This window comes from Glycine max, chromosome 14 (assembly GCF_000004515.6).
Source record: "Glycine max cultivar Williams 82 chromosome 14, Glycine_max_v4.0, whole genome shotgun sequence".
In the NCBI taxonomy this organism is placed as follows: Eukaryota; Viridiplantae; Streptophyta; class Magnoliopsida; order Fabales; family Fabaceae; genus Glycine; species Glycine max.
This window is the reverse complement of record NC_038250.2, coordinates 34,629,077-34,644,432: the sequence shown is the minus strand read 5'-3', so window position 1 is coordinate 34,644,432 and position 15,356 is coordinate 34,629,077. Positions and strand designations below refer to the sequence as shown.

The 15,356-nt window shown below is 32.0% G+C and overlaps 1 protein-coding gene across 1 annotated transcript; it reads left to right on the top strand.

The window, feature by feature from the left end:
- The first annotated feature begins 8,074 nt into the window (after positions 1–8,074).
- Positions 8,075–12,727, top strand: LOC100788862 (protein TRACHEARY ELEMENT DIFFERENTIATION-RELATED 7). Its single transcript, XM_003544029.2, has 2 exons — positions 8,075–8,197; positions 12,161–12,727. Exons 1-2 carry the CDS (start codon positions 8,075–8,077, stop codon positions 12,725–12,727), a joined length of 690 nt encoding a protein of 229 aa, XP_003544077.2.
- Positions 12,728–15,356: the final 2,629 nt, after the last annotated feature.

The window sequence follows — 15,356 nt, the reverse complement described above, 5'->3', positions numbered from 1 at the left end:
AAGAGCAACCAGTCGGGGAGGACTGTCTTCGACATGCAACCTACATTTGTTTGATTCACCCATTTGTAGGTCCTACCTCGAGGGATCAACACAACTTTCCTTTATGCTGACATGAGCAACAGAAGGACCAACCTCAGTCTTAGGAGGCAGTGCGAGTCCCTGTGATTGCATCTGGGACTGCATCTGGATGAAGGACATCATTAAATGTTAAGTCACTTTTTATGTGATCGACTTCTTCAGCTGGTCTTTAATCTTTTGTGTCAGGTGCTCTAAGTCTTTAGGACCCATGGACGAAGAGGTGCGGAGGGCCCTTGAAGTCGGTCCAAAGTAATATTTGATTGTGACACTGGCTCTAGCAGCACGGACACGACTAGGGTGCTCTGGTCGCCCAATGGCAGCAATCAGTACATCCTGACGTCCATGGGTGACAAAGCTTCTCTATGAGGCATGTTCTTCCAAGGAATCCTGTAGTCAACAGATTAAAAAAAATTGGTTTACTCATCCAAAAATTATTATAAAAAATGGCCACTAACAAATGAGAGTCACATACAATCCTATCTGTAATTTCTTTTGTTGCCTCAGATGTTATTTGACCTAATCTTTTCATGCGGGCCATCTTCCACTTCACGTGTTGTCTAATGGGAGATGGAGGATTAACAACTGTGTCAGTGCTCTCGGATTGGGCTGCTTCATCCAATCGTTTATTTTTCTTCTCCTCCATCAACTTTTGTTCTAGAAAATCATAACCCCCACGAGACAACATGTGAGGGGCAATGTTTTTTTTCTAAATAGCTTGCACCTTCTTTTGAACATCTTGTGATAATTACACATAATGGTAACTTAATACAGTTGACAATAATTCATAAATATGAAGTTTAAAAAACAATAAAAATCAATTAACCTCCCATGAAGGGTCTCTACGACTTTGACAAAAATGGTTCCATTTTTCTTTGCTTAAGTTGTACTTTTGATATACTTTGTCATCCTCTCCCTTGTTGTCGTGTGCCAGAGCCCATTTGGAGGTCAAATCTAACTTAAACTGCCTCCCCCACTCTCTTATGGTCTGAAGTATTTTTTTTCTTTGTCTGTTGGACAAATGACCTCAGTTATCTTAAGAAGGGGGTGGATTAATTTCCCACAAACAAACTTTTGACCCCCCCCCTTCTAAATGATAGGCTCATAATGCAGAAGAAGAAGCAACAATCAATTTAATTATGTTCTTTAAACATGCAAGACAAAATTGATTGCAATAAAATAAATGAGATAAGGGAAGAGAGAATGCAAACTCAGTTTTATACTGGTTCGGCCACACCCTTATGCCTATGTCTAGTCCTCAAGCAACCCCCATGAAATTTTCCTTTCTCTTTGTAAAATCCTTTTACAAAATCTGAACCACACAGGGACAACCCATCCCTTGTGTTTAGGAATCCTTACAACTTAAGAGACCCTCGGTCCTGTAATCAATCTGTTTGATTAAGAAGAAGAAGAAGAAGAATTCGCTCTTTAAGAGAAGAATATTACAATTGAAGTTCATGGATGAACTCTTAATGGATTTGCAAGTGTTTACCCAAGAGTTGTTGAGAGAGCATTTGGCAATGAAGTTCTCTTGGAATCTCTCTCATTGCTTTTTGAAGTCCGACACACACATATATATAGGCCCTTCGTGCCTTTTCAAAATAGTTTGAAGAGATGTGTCTTTTCGAAAAGCTTTTTCTGAATTTCTTCACTGGTAATCGATTACACAGTTATATTTTGAAGGGTCATGACTTTTGAATTTGAATTTCAGGAGTTTCATTGCTGGTAATCGATTACAGACATATGGTAATTGATTACATGATCAAAATTCAAATTCAAAACCCTTTTCAACGGCTATTTCTCAAACTTCCCTTCTGGTAATCGATTACACTGCCTGGTAATCGATTACGAGAGCCTTGGATGACTTTGAAACCCTTTGTTTTGAGGCAAGGCTTGATCTTTAAGCAAGGTTTTGTTTGTTGAAGTAATCTTGTATTAATCTTGAAACAGTGCTTATCCTTTTGAAGCGGCCTTGTTTGATTCTTCTTTGACATCATCAAAATCATGTATACATACATTCACATTCTCCCCTTTTTCGATGATGACAATCAAGTGATTTCTTTTCAACATCATCAAAACATACATGATTCACATGCTCCCCCTTTTTGATGATGGCACTCATTATCAAGCAAATTCTTCTTGACATCATCAAAACCTGCATGATTTACATTATCCTCAAATCGGGTGATTCAAGAATATGAAATTCATCCTGCAATACAATTAATACATTTTGTAGTTAGTCAATTTTACAAATTAAGATTTTTAGTACAACCAATTACAACAACATTCAACATTTAATTGAAATACCTGAACATCCTCCTAAATCAAATCCTTTTGAGTTGCAGGGACTTGTTTCCAATTTGGGAGGATGTTGTCAACTTCTTCTTTTCTGTTGACGTTAGTCAGCATTTGTCTGGAGAAAGGACTGAGACAAGTATCAACGGTTGAATAATCATCTTCAATATTAACACCAATTGTTTTTCCATTTAGAACCATTGACCATCTTTCATCACAAGGACCTTGAACATAAAATACATGTTTAGCTTGTTCTGCCATAATGAAAGGCTCATTTTGATAAGTGAGCTTCTTCGGATCTACCAAAGTAAATTTGAAATCATCGGTTTGCACACCAATTTTGCTATCAACCCACTTACGCTTGAAAACACAGATACTAAATTTTACATAATTAACCTCCTAGATTTCTTCAATGACTCCAAAGTAAGGCATGAAAGCTACACGAGGATTGTCATCATGTACAATAGCAAAGTATTGAGATTCAACCCTTAGACTAACACCACTATTTTGCATTGTACTCTTGTTGTCTTGTGATTTTGTGTAGAATGAATACTTGTTGATATTGTATCCTTGCCAAGTTATAACATTACTTTTAGGCTCATCTGCTAACTTCCATAACGTTTCAGATGCATTATGGTCACTGAGGATTATATCTTTAAACCAATTTAGGAAAGTCTTGTTATGCTCTTTCAACACCCTATTCTTGGTCATTTTTGGATTACTTTTCTTGACTAAAGCTTGGTGACGAACTATGTATGGCAGAACTTCATTACTGTTATTCAGTATATACAAATGAGCTTGTTACAATTCTTCTAGACTTGGAGTGATAACATGCAATCCTCTTGAATCCTTACCTCCCACTCTTGAATCCTCTAGAATTTTTCCTTTCCAATGTACTAAAAAGAAACTCAATAGCTTCTTCTACAATGTACCTTTTGACAATAGATGCTTCAAGATGATGTAGATTCTTTGTATACCCTTTTAAAATCTTCATGTATCACTCAACCGGGTACATCCACCGCAAATAAACAGGACCGCAACATTTAATTTCCTTCACCAGATGAACAAGTAAGTGAACCATGATGTTGAAAAAGGAAGGAGGAAAATACATCTCCAACTGACACAAGATAATAACAACCTTGTTTTCAAGCTCATCTAACTTGAAAGGATTAATGACTTTGCTACATATGACACTGAAGAAAAAATGCAAGCGAGTTATGGCATGCCTGACTTTCTTAGGCAAAATGTCTCGTATCGCCACAACTAACAGTTGTTGCATCAAGACGTGGCAATCATAAGACTTTAAGCCAACTAACTTTAGATCTTTCAACTACACAAGACTCTTAATATTTGAAGAGTATTCCTGTGGCACTTTGACACATTGCAGACACTGAAAAAAAACTTATATTTTCCTTTCAGGATAAAGTATGACAAATTAAGGCAAGTATATTTTCTTACCATCAGATCTTGAATGTAAGTGGTCTTGTATACCCATCTCAACTACATCTTCATGAGTATTCAAACCATCCTTTATCTTGCCTTGAATGTTAAGAAGTGTTCCAATGACAATATCACACACATTTTTCTCGACATGCATAACATCAATACAATGTCTGACATCTAGATCAGACCAGTATGGAAGATCAAGCAATATCAACCTCTTCTTCCATATGGAAGTTTTACTTTTTCCCTTATTTTGGGTCTTTTCAAATACAATATTGATGCCCTCAACTCGCTCAAGAACCTGTTGACCAGTTAATGGTATCGGCGCACTATCATGTTCTTGACTTCCATTAAAAGCTTTTTTCAATCACCGGTAAGGGTGATAAGCTTTTAGAAAACGTCGATGCAGAGTGTATATTATTTTTCTTCCATGTTTCGGTTGTACGTAGCTTATGGCTTCTTCATATATAGGGCATGCTCAATGGCCCTTAACACTGTATCCACTCAAATTCCCGTATGCTGGAAAGTCATTAATGGTACAGAATAACATTGCATGCAACTTGAATGTCTCGTTTGATACCCATCAAACACAGCAACCCCACTTGTCCCACAACTTTTTCAAGTCTTCAATCAAGGGATTGAGATAAACATCAATGTCATTTCATGGTTGTCTTGGGTCCAATATCATCATAGACAACATCAAGTATTTTTTATTCATCCAGAACCAAAGAGACAAGTTGTAAATTACTAGCAAAACAGGCTACAAACTATATTGAGTGCTTAAACTGCCATAGGGATTCATTCCATCACTAGCAAGTCCAAGCCTGAGATTTCTTGCCTCTTTTCCGAAATTTGGATACAGACTATTAATCTTCTTCCACTGAGAGGAATGAGCCGGATGGCAGAGCATTCCATCGCAATTTTTCCCATCTGCATGTCATGTAAGGTCTTTTACGTCATCTGCATTAACAAACAAACACTTGAACCTTGTAATGATTGGAAGATACCATAACACCTTCGCTGGGGGACCTTTCTTGGTGCTTTCATCACTGCTACACTCGTCATCATCCTTCACTTTGTATCGTGAAACCCCACACCTGGGGCACTTGTGCATTTCTTCAAACTCATTTATGTACAGTATGCAATCATTAGGGCATACATGAATTTGCTGGTACTCCATACCCATCGGACACAGCATCTTCTTCGTTTGATAGTAACTTTTTGGCAACGTGTTTTCCTATAAAAGCATATCCCACACTACCTGAAGCAGGGAAGTGAAGCTTTTGTCACTCCACCCATATCTGGCATTGACATTAACCAGACTTAACACTGCTGACAACAGTGTCAAAGACTTCTTGCACCCCGTATACAAAGGCTTCTTTGAATCACTTTGCAATGTATCATACATAGGGGCATGTACTTGCTAAAAAAACTCTTGTCCAAGATCATGAATAATTTCCTCTAAGCGATCTCCCATTTGTACATCAACGGATTCAGAGTGGGATTGCCTCTACATGTCTGTCAATTCACCATGCCATATCCATGTCTGTCAATTCACCATCCCGTATGTCATCGAGTACTTGATGTTTCCCGTTCAAATAGTTTATACAAGGAAAAAAATATTTTTCATCCTTATCCGGTCGACTTCTTTAGGAGGTGAATTCCAAGAACTGCTCAACGCCTTCCTCATATGCGGGGCTCATGTGACTTGCATCCATCCAACTTCGATCCATGTAATTAATAACTCTATGATAGTCACAAAGTTATTCTATGCATGAAAACCTCACTTTTTTCCTTAATGGTGTGGCCCTATCCCATTCAGGGATATATATTTTTATAGTACATTCATACATAAAGGTTAACTTTCTTTTCTTAGATTTGATGAAATTTCGATAACATTTCGCATTGATCTCTAAGTACATGACATGAAAACGGTGAAAACAAAATCCACCACAGTCAAGTTCGCACCCAAAGAACAAAGCAAAATGCATTAATTGGAATTTCATCAAATTTAAGAAATTAAACTTAACATTTATGTATGAATGTACTATAAACATATGACTCTTTCAAAACTGTCCAAACGGATATTTTAAGATTCAATACAACGATTAATGCAAATGGTCCACAAGAATCATTGTATTCAGTCTCAAACGGGAATCTAAGGTTCACTCATGATGAACATAACTTGTATATAAATCAATACTCATTAATCACAGTCAACAAATAATAAAAGCATTGGTAACAAACAAGAGCATCAAAACTTTATGAAAAGCATTTATACCTGGGGTGATGATCACTATAATGTCCAACAACGAATTTCATGATGGCGACGCAAACACAAAAATGAAAAGTGCATACAAATTACACAGAATATACAACTGACCCTTACAAGCAGTCCCATATGGTTATATAAGGAATAAAACATATTGACATATGAAAATTATACGAGAAAGCAACAAAAATCACAAATAATATACAACTCACACTTACAAAAAAGAACAACTAAAATCAAATAAAAATAAAGATCAGGGTGAACTTACTAAAATGGCAATATGTCCAACAGTACCAAAAGCAACTTACCCAATATCAGTGTATGCCTGAAGCTCAAGATTACCATCCAAGAAGGAAAGCAATAACAGACCAGTATGAGTAATTTCAAATAAAAAACGAATAAAAAGGTAATTATTTTCAAAAGTAGATAATTATCATGTATCTTAAATAGAATTTTGCCCAATATATCTTTGCCTAATAGTTAAGTTTTAACTTTTGAGATAATTGGTTGACATCACACTATACCACTTGTCTCACACTCCTGCGGTTCAACCTAAATGCTTGCATTTCCATTAGACATAGTAAAAATAACAACAAAAAATTAGTGTAAAACACGAATTTGATCCTCAAAAGGTTTATGATCAGTCCATTAGTCTTTTGCTGTCAATTTAGTTCCTTCTAGGGACTAAATAGATTGACATTTTCATTTTTAAGAAACAAAAACAAATAATTTCCATCTTACAGAGCTAATATGATTGATTCCAAATCTTTCAAACACCAACAATGATAGTCACTCCACTCCACATGCACCTTTGTGTTTTAGTGTGATGAGTGATGTCTGCACAAGAAATTCTAGTCAAGGAGGCACTGGATTCTGAACAATTTGGCTACCTAATTGCAGAAACATCAAAGATAACTTAAGTGTTGTGAATGTACTGTGAAGATATAAGTTCCTAACCACATTGGCTCCCAATCACACAATAAACAGCAAACAACTCAAATTGATTCAAAACAAAACTGAAAGAGAAAAAGTTATATGAGCTAGGATGAGTTTAGATTTAGGACTTACCTTGAGAAACTAAAGAAGAAGAAGAAGAAATCACGAGCGAGAGAGCTTGAGTTAGAAGAAGAGGGAGAAGAGGGAGGAGTTCACGGCGTCGTGAGTTGATGGTCAGAAGGGGTTGCTGTGTCACGAAAGTGAGATTGTGGCCAAGAAGACGGAGGAGTTGCAATGTCGCAGAAGGGAGAGGTTTAAACCAAGGGTGGAAGTGATAGTGGGCACGAGAGGAGAGTATTTATATATAACAAAATTGATGTTAACATTTAACGATAACATCAATTTTTTCAAACAACTGATGTTAAAATTTCCATGTTAACATCGATTTTAGTAAAACCAATGTTAACGTGACTTTCATTAACATTATATAATTTTTGCTAAAACCGATGCTAACATCTCTTTGTTAACATTTGTTTTTTACAAATTCATTTTATTTACAATTATGCCACTGCTCTTTTGTTAACATCGATTTTTATCAAAAATCGATATTAAATTTCTTTTTTCTAATAGTGTTTCTGGACTTATTATCTCCTTAATTGTGCTATTTTAGGTTGAAAACATGTTTCAGTTGTACATGAAATGCATTATAAGTAGATCCTTTTTGCATTGGGTACCATCAAAATATTGATATATGTATTGCTTACAATTGCCAATCCAATCACAATTTCACTTTATTTAGGTAAAAATAAATAATTTAAAAACTAAAATCATATTCAGACATTTAAATAGTCGTGACGGTGTTTTCAAAAGAAGAAGCTCATGATATTATATGTTTTGCAAGTGGGCGATAAAAACAAGTGTATACAAATGCAAATAAATATACTACGATAATTACGACAAAAATCATCCTCATCAGGATACAGACGGTTCAAGTCTACAGCCAAATCTCATGCCCTTTCCTGATATATTTGGGAAGGACATCCAATCGGAAAGATGGGCAATGGGGAAAACACGTTAGGTGATGGGTCCGAGTTTGCATGGAAGGGTGGAAGGGCATTAGGAGTTATTGAGTTAGGATCATACGACAGAGGAGTGAAATCCAAGAATGGATACGTGGTGGGGGAAGGCTACGGAACATAAGACTGTGGAACATAAAATTGTTCATCATGATGCAAACCATATGCATGTGCTTCTAACCCTGATGATTGATGTTGGGAGTTATACATGAATTGAGTAAAATTGTTGAAAGCTTGCAAAGGAGTCAAAAGAAAAAGTTTCACCACAGGGTTGAGCCGGAGGCGGTGGGAACTCCCAAGCGTCGTGTTGCCTTCTTCGTCAATGAAGTCCGCATCCTTCCCTATGACCGATGACAATATTGACATTGTCCAGTGGCTGTGGAAAATGATGCGTTGATAGAGGAATTTGTTGTGTTGGTACGGTTATGTGATCCATTTCATTAAGAGCTTGCAACACATTTTCGGCCAGTCTTTTGGGGTTTTCGAGCAAACAGCTTGCGAGAAACATTTTTTGCAGTAGACATGAGTAAGTTTTGAATACTGTTGATAGAAAAAATTTCAACAGATTCAAACAGCAAAAAGAAAAAAAAACAGTAAAAGTATTTGGCTTTTATGCGAAAAGTTGTCACCAAGTTTCTACGCTTATCGTGCTGATGTTTTGAAGCGTGGAGATGTTACTGTTTTGAAGCTATGTTCTCAAGCTTGGAATTCACGTCATTTTTTATTCACTTTATCGTTTCCAAGCGGTGGACTTAGACAAGGGGTAGCAGTTGTTTTATGCTTTGGTGTCTAGCAAGTATATATGATTGTTTCACAACCTACATACTTTGACACTTATACTGTCAGAGGACTTATTTTTTGCTTTTAGCTTAGTTTAAAGTGCAAAAATAGATTAATTCTTGGGTTCATTTACAAAATACGGTGCAATTCTTGCAAGAATCAGAAGTGTCTATGAATGGCAAAACTCGTATTCCTGTTCGACGTAGATGAAGATGGAGTCGGCGGGAGGGTGCCAGGTCGGTGTTGTGAGAGCTTGGCAAATAACTTGTTTTTTTTCCCTATTTTAATTCAATAACTTTATTTTTGTTTTTTACAAAATTCAATAATTTGTTTTTTTTTCGGTATTTTAATTCAATATTTGGTTAAGAAAACAAAAATCTGATGTATCAAATTTAATTGAAGTTTATTAATCTCAACCATATGTTATAATGAAATTAAAGGTCAAAATTTGTGCATTTTACTCTCTAAAAGTATAAGATGCAATTTAGAGGCCAATCCTCAAATTACATGTTTAAGAATGTTCTTATCATCTAAAATTGGCCCCCATTAGTATAGCCTTTGGCCAACAAACGCGAGCGTACAGGGCTTGAAAGACTGCATACGAATGCGATTGATATTTTTTTAAAAAAAAAATTAAGTTTTTAGAGTCCCAATTTTTTCATATTCTAATTTTAGTTTTTAATTTTTTTTTTATAATTTTTAGTTTATAACAAGTTTTTATCAGTATCTTTAGTCGTTCAAATTGTTTTTGTTGATTTTTTGTCTCTTATTTATTTTTATGACTTATGATTAATCTTTATTTTATTTAATTATTTTTAATCTCTTATTTTTATATATTTTGATCTAATTTTGAACAATAAAAATAAATGAGAAGCTAATAATGATTAAATTTTTTGAAAGACTAGAAATGTCAATAAAAGCTAGCTAATAAAAACTAAAAGTTCATAAATAAATTTTAAAGGACTAAAAATTAGAATGTATAAAAATACTGACGAACTAAAAATTTAATTAATTTTATTTTTTAATACATGTTTACTGTTTAGGTGACACGCTGTACGCTACACACGTATCAACAAGTGTCAAAGATCAATTTGTAACATTTTCACTGGCGGCTTAGTGTAATAGTCACCACGCCTGTAAAGGTTCAATTTTTTTTTATTTTTTTTAGTTTAATTACCATTTGAAACAATTTTTTAGGTAGCATTGGATGGCGAAACGCCGGACATGGAGTAATTTTTTTCCAAAATTATCAAAAGGAGTAATATTTAAATTATTTTTAATTACTCATTTGGTCCTATAATTTCATCATTTATATCTTCTAATTTTTATAGTTTAAAAGTGATTTTTTTAGTCTTTACCATTTACATTTTAATTCTCTTTTTCTTAGTTTGAAAGTAATTTTGTTAGTCTTTATAATTTGTATTTTAATTTATTTTTAGTCCATATAGTTTGAAAGTAAATTTTTTAGTCCATATATTTTATATTTTAATTTTCTTTTAGTCTTTATCATTATAATATGAGTAATATTATCAATTATAATTAACTACAAAAATATTAACAAATAATTCGTAACTAATTTATCGTAAAATAATTTGTAATAAAAAAATAGTTGATAATTTATTACTAATTTGTAGCTAATTATTTTTATAGTAAGAACTAAAAGGTAATTAAAATAAAGATCACTTTTAAACTAGATGGATTAAAAGAGAATTAAAATACAAACTATAAGAATTAAAAAAAGCACTTTTAAATTACAGGGATTAAAAGAGAATTAAAATCTAAACTATATAGATTAAAAAAACCACAAAAAGTAAAAATCTTGAAATTATAGAGATCAAATGAGTAATTTAACTTTTAAATTAATGCTTCAAAAGAGATAAGTGGTAAGTTATCCTACGACTTTTAAATTAAAAGTTGTAAATTGTGTTATAACTTTCTTTTTCTTTTCTTTTTTGATTGAAGTTGTAAAAAATTTTATTACTTTAATTTTTATTTTTTTTTCCAACATGATTTTAAAGTCTTTTCAACACAACTTTAAAGTTGTAAGGATTTCTTTTTAAAAAGTCCTAAATAAATTTTTATTTTAATTATGTAATGAATTAATGTATGTTTTCTATTTTGGTTTTATTTAATATTTTCTATATTTTTATAGAAAATATTAAATAAAACAAAAAAAAACATACATTAATTCATTAAATAATTAAAATTAAAAACTTTATAATTTTTTTTAAAAAAAATCCTTACAACTTTAAAGTCATGCCAAAAAAAAATACAAAAATGAAATCATAAAATACTTTGCAATTTCAATAGAAAAAAGAAAAAAAAATTCTTATAACTTTAAGGTCGTGTTGAAATAGAAAATTGAAGATGTAATATATTTTACGATTTTAATGGAAAAAGAAAAAAAAATATTTCCTTACAACTTTAAAATCGTGTTGAAAAAAAAAATTAAAATCGTAAAGATTTTTATTATTTCAAAATTATTATTTTAATGAAGAAAGGAAAATTATATTGTAGCATAATTTAGGACTTTGACTTCAAAATTAGTAAGATAACTTAGGGCTTGTCTTTTCCAAGTATTAATTTAAATTTTACTTTTATTTTTTATAATTTTGAAAAGAAATTACCTTCTTCTGTCGGTCGTTTCGCCCGCATTGGATACTGGGCAATTAGTCTATTGCAGCTAAATAATAATCGCTAAAACTATTTTTTTAGGAGTATAATTACATCACACAATATTAACTGAAGTTAAAAAGAAAAACAAAAGTAATGCTCATGATAAATGTAAAGTAAATTGATGGTACATTACCCAGGATGCTGAGTTTTCCAATTATCATCTCGCACAGCATAGGTATTACCATCTTTTCAACCAATAAAAAAAAAATAGAAAGAAGAGCAAGCAACACAAGCCAAACAAGCTAAGTAAGTCCAATGAGAAGTGTTTTCCACTGCAAACAACCCGTAAGAAAACTTTGCATGAGAGTTAAGTTACTAAAACCATTGCCTAAATTCATACCCAACATTTTTCTTATAAATCTACCGCAAAATAACACTCAAGCCACATCACACCAACTCAAAGTATCATCTTTTGAAAACATAACAAAAGAAATTCTAAATGGCCTCAACTCAACCCAACAATGTCTACTTTCCAAATTTCCCTCCTCCATCACCGTCACACCCCTTCAATCCTCCACCACCACCCCCTCACTCATTTTCTCCTCCTCCTCCACCATTTGCAACACCACCACCACCACTTCGTCCAATTTCTCCTCCACCCCCAAAGGTGCTCCCACCACCGCCACCTCGTCCTGTTCTTCCTTCTCCGCCGCCACCTCGTCCTGTTCGTCCTTCTCCGCCGCCACCTCGTCCTATTCGTCCTTCTCCACCGCCACCACCTCGTCCCGTTCGTCCTCCTCCCCTCCCCCCTGCCCCTCTTCCACCTTCACCCTCTCCAAACAACCCCACAATCGTAATAGTCGTGGTTGCCTCATTGGGTGGCCTCTTGTTGCTCTCAATGCTCGCTTTTGCTCTATTCTGCTGCATTCAGAGGAGGAAGAAGAAGACACAAGAAACCGAAGTCATTCACTTTGATGAGCACAAAACGGTAAAGGAAACCATCGTGCCTGGTCCTTTCGGACGGAACACAGTTGTGGTAACGGTTGAAGATGATGTGCATATTGACGAAGAAATCAAGAAGAAGAACGAGAAAGGTGGTCACGGTCTGCATGCAAAATCCTCTTCGCCTGAAGCAGATCAAGGTACTTCTAGCAGCATTGTTGAAGTTGCAGCTACTCCTCCTCCGCCTGAAAATCATGATGATCATCATCACCAGCCTGAAAACAAGCTCTGATCGAAACAAGTATAAATATATGTACTTTCAAACGGAGAATTGCACATCCTTGTACAAAGACTCCCAACGAGGATCGTATAATTTCACGTAACTTCAGTGAATAAATGAATATCCTTAATTCTTTCTTTCAGCTTTATAAACCCTTCTTTGGTTAAATCTCCCTTTTTTTAATAGTGAAATCTCCATCTACCTTGTCAATAAAACTTTGGAAGTTTGAATTAATTAAATATATAAATCAAATTAAGTTGATATTATTTTCTTTAATTTTAGGTTATAACTACAGTTAAAATTTAAGATTTTAAATAACAAAACCACTTCGAGGATTATAATACGTGACTTTAAGCATTTTGGACAAATAAATCTTTTTCTGATTTTTTTTTCTAATTAATTTTTCTTATGGATTTATATGGAGGGTCAGTACCTAGTTGAGGGTACGATGGTAATTTTCTCTTATAATGTTGAACTATTTTCATTTGTCTAAGTCGTTATTGTTCTTAGCTAAGGGGGACAAGTAGGGCGTGCAAAGATAATTTGACGATAAGTCAGACAATACCTTAATATAGTTTTGAAAATAATAAATAAAAATGAACAATTATTTTACCTAGAAAGTCTCGCCTTGTGTATACATTTTCTAATGGACCAAAGGATCCATGGCCATTACCTTTATCTTAATTTGCTATTAATCCATTATTCTACAGTAATGACTCTTTAATACGGATGTTATTAATGTAACATGAGGTTTTCCAAATTTATCTTAATTTGCTATTAATCCATTATTCTACAGCAATGACATTTTAATATGGGTCTTATTAATGTAACCTGAGGTTTTCTTTTGGAAACATGTATATATAGTACTAGAGTGTTATGATCCTTGTCATGATAAATATTATTTAAAAATATTTTTATAAAATAAATTTTAAATATATATTTTTAATTTTTTCTGGTAAGAATTATTTATAATTTTTATTTGTTTATTCTTACCATTTAGTTATTAGTTATTGTTGTTTGTTATTAATAGTTTTGTTTTATATATAGTAGACTTTAAAAAAAATACAATGAGAGAAATGATAATTAAGTATATATTAAGTAGGTTAGTAATTTATTAATTTTTGAAAAATAATACTATAAACAATCTAAACATAGAGTTATTGGCTATAATAAAAAGCAAAATAAAATATCTATAGAATGACATTTTCAATTATGTATTTGTAAATTAAAATTTAAATTCATGTGATGAGTGTCATTCAAAACATATGTGTCGATTTTTGAAAAAAGATATAAAAAATTTTAATATAGAAGAATTTTTAAAATTTTGAATTAAGAATTATAAAATAAAATTAATATTTTTGTGCTAGATATCAATGTATCATAAATATAATAATTTTTAAGTTATTAATTATTATTATGTAGTATAAATAGATTCAATTAATTATTATATTTTATAAAACATGGAAATAATAAAAATAAGAATTAAACTTATGTTAAATAAATTATTTATATTTTATCTTAATTTGAATATTTGTAATTTTGAATCAAAAAACATTAATGCTATTAATTAATCTGAATTGAAATTTATATTACTCCTAATAACTTTAAATTAAATATTTTTTTAAAAAAATAATTGAGTATTTCATGTTGAATATTTTTTATTTTATAATTAAAATATTTTATTTACTTACTGAATTACAATGAGATGAGAAATACCTTTGTGGTCTCTCACCTAAGAAAAAAAATATAAACCGGTATTTTACAACACTTAATAGAATTATGTATTTTAACATATAAACCAGTCAAATCAATTTTTTTAAATTTATTATGCAAATAAAAGATATTTCTATTTGTTTCTACATTTTAAAATTTATTCTATTTATTAACTTTTTTTAATCCAATTTACCTATCAACTTATTTAATTATTGGTATGCATAGTTATTCTAGATTGATTTATCTTTGAAGATACATCTCTTTCTCATTTTTTGTTTTGTTTCCTAGACAATCTTCTATTCTTCCATTTTGTTTGAATTAAAAATATAAATATTAGATAATAATAACTTTCATGATTTCATGCAGTGATTGTGAAAGTATGTTCAATCAGAAGATACTATAAAGATTTTTGTTTTTGAATGTCATAATTATCTTAAAATTATTTTATGTAAAAATAATTATGCATAAATTATTATGTATGCAAATAAGTGTGAAGTTAACACATAAACAAAAAATAACGGAGTACATCCAAGGAGAATATTATTCGAAATTGACAAAGATATTTATTTAAAAGGTTTAAATGCAACTTTGATCCTCTTATTTTGCTCAATCCACAAATTTAGTTTGTCTATTTTAAAATAGAGAAATTTGCTTCATTTGTTAAAAAAAAAAAAAACTTGAGTTTTATCTTTTATTTCAAAAATAGAGAAATTTGATCCTCTTATTTTAGAAAAATTATAATTTTAGTCCGATCATAAATTTTGAATATAGTTTATTTCTTTTACTTTGATATAGTTGAACCTTGGACCAAACATATTCATTTTAGATATCATTAAAAATGGTTTAATTAATTATAAGGTAAGAAATAAAACGTAGATAACATTGAAGACTGAATCAAAATTATAAATATTTTAAAATATGAGGATCA

What these genes read in the sequence shown, in the direction of transcription:
- LOC100788862 (XM_003544029.2), top strand. Translation starts at nt 8,075, where the DNA reads ATGGGCAATGGGGAAAACACGTTAGGTGATGGGTCCGAGTTTGCATGG. An exon ending in AATCCAAGAATGGATACGTG is followed by an intron (nt 8,198 to 12,160) that starts GTGGGGGAAGGC and finishes CCACCCCCAAAG; the next exon opens with GTGCTCCCACCACCGCCACC.